The sequence below is a fragment of the Lactuca sativa genome, chromosome 8, assembly GCF_002870075.4.
Source record: "Lactuca sativa cultivar Salinas chromosome 8, Lsat_Salinas_v11, whole genome shotgun sequence".
Taxonomy (NCBI): Eukaryota; Viridiplantae; Streptophyta; class Magnoliopsida; order Asterales; family Asteraceae; genus Lactuca; species Lactuca sativa.
In genome coordinates this window covers 313,747,675-313,750,534 of record NC_056630.2, presented here as the reverse complement: position 1 = coordinate 313,750,534, position 2,860 = coordinate 313,747,675, and the positions used below count along the sequence as shown (strand labels likewise).

General features: G+C 42.2%; 1 protein-coding gene across 1 annotated transcript; it reads right to left on the bottom strand.

Moving 5' to 3' along the window:
• Positions 1–963: 963 nt before the first annotated feature.
• On the bottom strand, positions 964–1,827 carry LOC111883619 (uncharacterized). Its single transcript, XM_023879944.1, has one exon. The coding sequence runs from the start codon at positions 1,825–1,827 to the stop codon at positions 964–966; it is 864 nt and encodes a 287-aa protein (XP_023735712.1).
• Positions 1,828–2,860: the final 1,033 nt, after the last annotated feature.

Here is a 2,860-nt window from a genome sequence, read left to right as displayed (position 1 = left end):
TGTTGTTGTTGAGTCCATGGCGTTAATTGGGGCTAATTCCATTGCTGTTGAGTGGGGCTTGGTAGGAGACCTGCAGCAGCAACAACAACAGGATTAACAAGATACCACCCAAAGTTCCAACATATGTGGTGTATGAACATGTTGACTGGAATTTTGAGACCAACGACCACCACGACTTCCGCCGCCCCTGCCTCGTCCCCGACCAGCGGTTCGACCACCCCGGTGATTGAAATTTCCCCGACTAGAAGGATTATTAATGTTTTGATGTTGTTGTTCGGAAATCAAAACAGTACGAGAAGAAGAAGTTGCATTAGAATTGGGTGGTGTAGCGATTTGTTTGAGGCGTTGTTCTTGATCCATAAGCATTGAGAGGAGTATCACATCAGAGGAGTATTTTCTTGGTGAGAAAATCCTTCACAGAAAAACCAGAACCGTCAAATTCAATAGAACACGAATTATCAATGAGTAAATTTACGAACAAAAATTAGATTTTTTATGATTTGAGGAGTGATAAGCGCATTTTTAAGGATAAAAGGACGATACATATTGTAATGAGGAAGGACAGAGTGACCAGAATTACTTACAGGTATTTTAGACCCATTTCCAACTAAAACCGAAGGTGAATTAAAAGTATTATTTCGAACAAAATTGAGTATACCTGAATTGGAGTGGAGATGAGAAGTCGCCCCGGTGTCCATCACCCATCCGTCATTCGAAGGATCATTAAGAGACATTGTATTGAACATCTTAGGCAAAGCGGTGGGCTGATTTGGATGGCTTGGTAAAGGCTGAAACCAGTGCCATGGAGGAGGAGTTTGTTGGGCCCATAATGCTTGCTGGGTGGACGCACTTTGGTGAACAGATGGGCGATGTTGTTGTTGAGTCCATGGCGTTAATTGGGGCTAATTCCATTGCTGTTGAGTGGGGCTTGGTAGGAGACCTGCAGCAGCAACAACAACAGGATTAACAAGATACCACCCAAAGTTCCAACATATGTGGTGTATGAACATGTTGACTGGAATTTTGAGACCAACGACCACCACGACTTCCGCCGTCCCTGCCTCGTCCCCGACCAGCGGTTCGACCACCCCGGTGATTGAAATTTCCCCGACTAGAAGGATTATTAATGTTTTGATGTTGTTGTTCGGAAATCAAAACAGTAGGAGAAGAAGAAGTTGCATTAGAATTGGGTGGTGTAGCGATTTGTTTGAGGCGTTGTTCTTGATCCATAAGCATTGAGAGGGCTTTAAGGTACGAAGGCAGGGAAATGGAATCACTGTGACGAATGATTGTAGCAACATTCTCGAACTTGGGAAGTAATCCGTTGATAGTATAAATAACAATGTTCTTTTCATGAATAGTAGAATCAATATTATCAAGCATGTCTGTAATGGATTTGATTCGAGTGCAGTAAGAAGCGATATCAAAAGCACCTTGAATAATAGTATGTAATTCATTGTCGAGTTGAATGATCTTTGTGTCTTTGTTGGTGCGAAACAGGCTCTCTAGATCACTCCACATTTCGTGAGCAGAACTTACCTTCTTGAGAACCATTTGAAGCAATGGCTCAAAAATAGTGTAGAAAATCCACATCTGCACAATGGAATCAATGTGATTCCATTCATCTGAATCTGTGATTTGTTTCCCGCTAGGAGGCTTCGGATGATCGGCCACTCCAAAACCTGTACAGTGAGTCTGAAACAAATTTCTCCATGCATCATAATTTAGTTTCTCAAGTTCAAGGACAATAGGGATGGAAGCCTTGGTGTTGGAGATACCATATGGCTTTTCAGAGGTGGGAATAATATAACTTGATGCGTCTGGCATGATTCAAGAAAAAGGGATTGACAGAAGGAGAAGAATGAGAGAGAATCCAACAGAAGGAGACGAAAGTAGCGGCTAGGGTGAGAAAGAACAAGAGGGCTCTGATACCATGATAATTGGTATATTTCCCATAAAACGAACCCTTCTCATTAATCAACAATATATAGTACATAATACAAGTATAGGGCCATAATACACAAACTAATATTGGCCTAATAATTGTAACAACGGAAAATTTTAAAACAAAATTTTCATTTCTTAAAAATATATTTCCATCCAAATAAGTCATAAAGATCCAATGTATCATGTCATAATACAAATCATATAAATCCCAAGATCATAAATCCTCCATCAGTGTGTACAGATCACGCCGGCGCCTTCCCACGGTCCTCGCTGGTAGCTGAAACACATATCACAACAACTGTAAGCATAAATGCTTAGTGAGTTCCCCAAAATACAACCTACGCACATACGCCTTTCCAGGCCCTAACCTTCCGGTCCATGTGTCTCAGGGGACTTTCGTCCCGACTAGGAAAACCTTCCGGTCCTACCCACGCCAACCTTACGGTCCACATTACAACGCCTTCCGGCCCATAACATATTCGCCTTCCGGCCCATAACATAATGCCTTCCGGCCCATATCAAGCATATCATACATGGCACATATAACGATTAACTTATCACACTCAACACATATATCTCATACCATATCCGACCTTCCGGTCACACAGTCAAACCCTTCCGGGTATAGTATAGTGAGAAGACTCACCTCGTGGAAAGTCTAAGATCTCGTGTCCTCGCTAACACCGACCCCGAACGACGGCTCAACCTTGCCTAAACATAAAAATATCATTTATTACACAAGGACTTCCACCACTTAGAACTTTATTCCTTATTATCATTCCTCAGAGGGTAAAAGACCATTTTACCCTTCCTTGACCTAAAGTCCTCAAGTTGACCAAAACCCTAAAAGTCAACAAAAGTCAAACCCAGAGAGTACGCGGGGCGTACTCTAGATGTACGTGGGGCATATGTC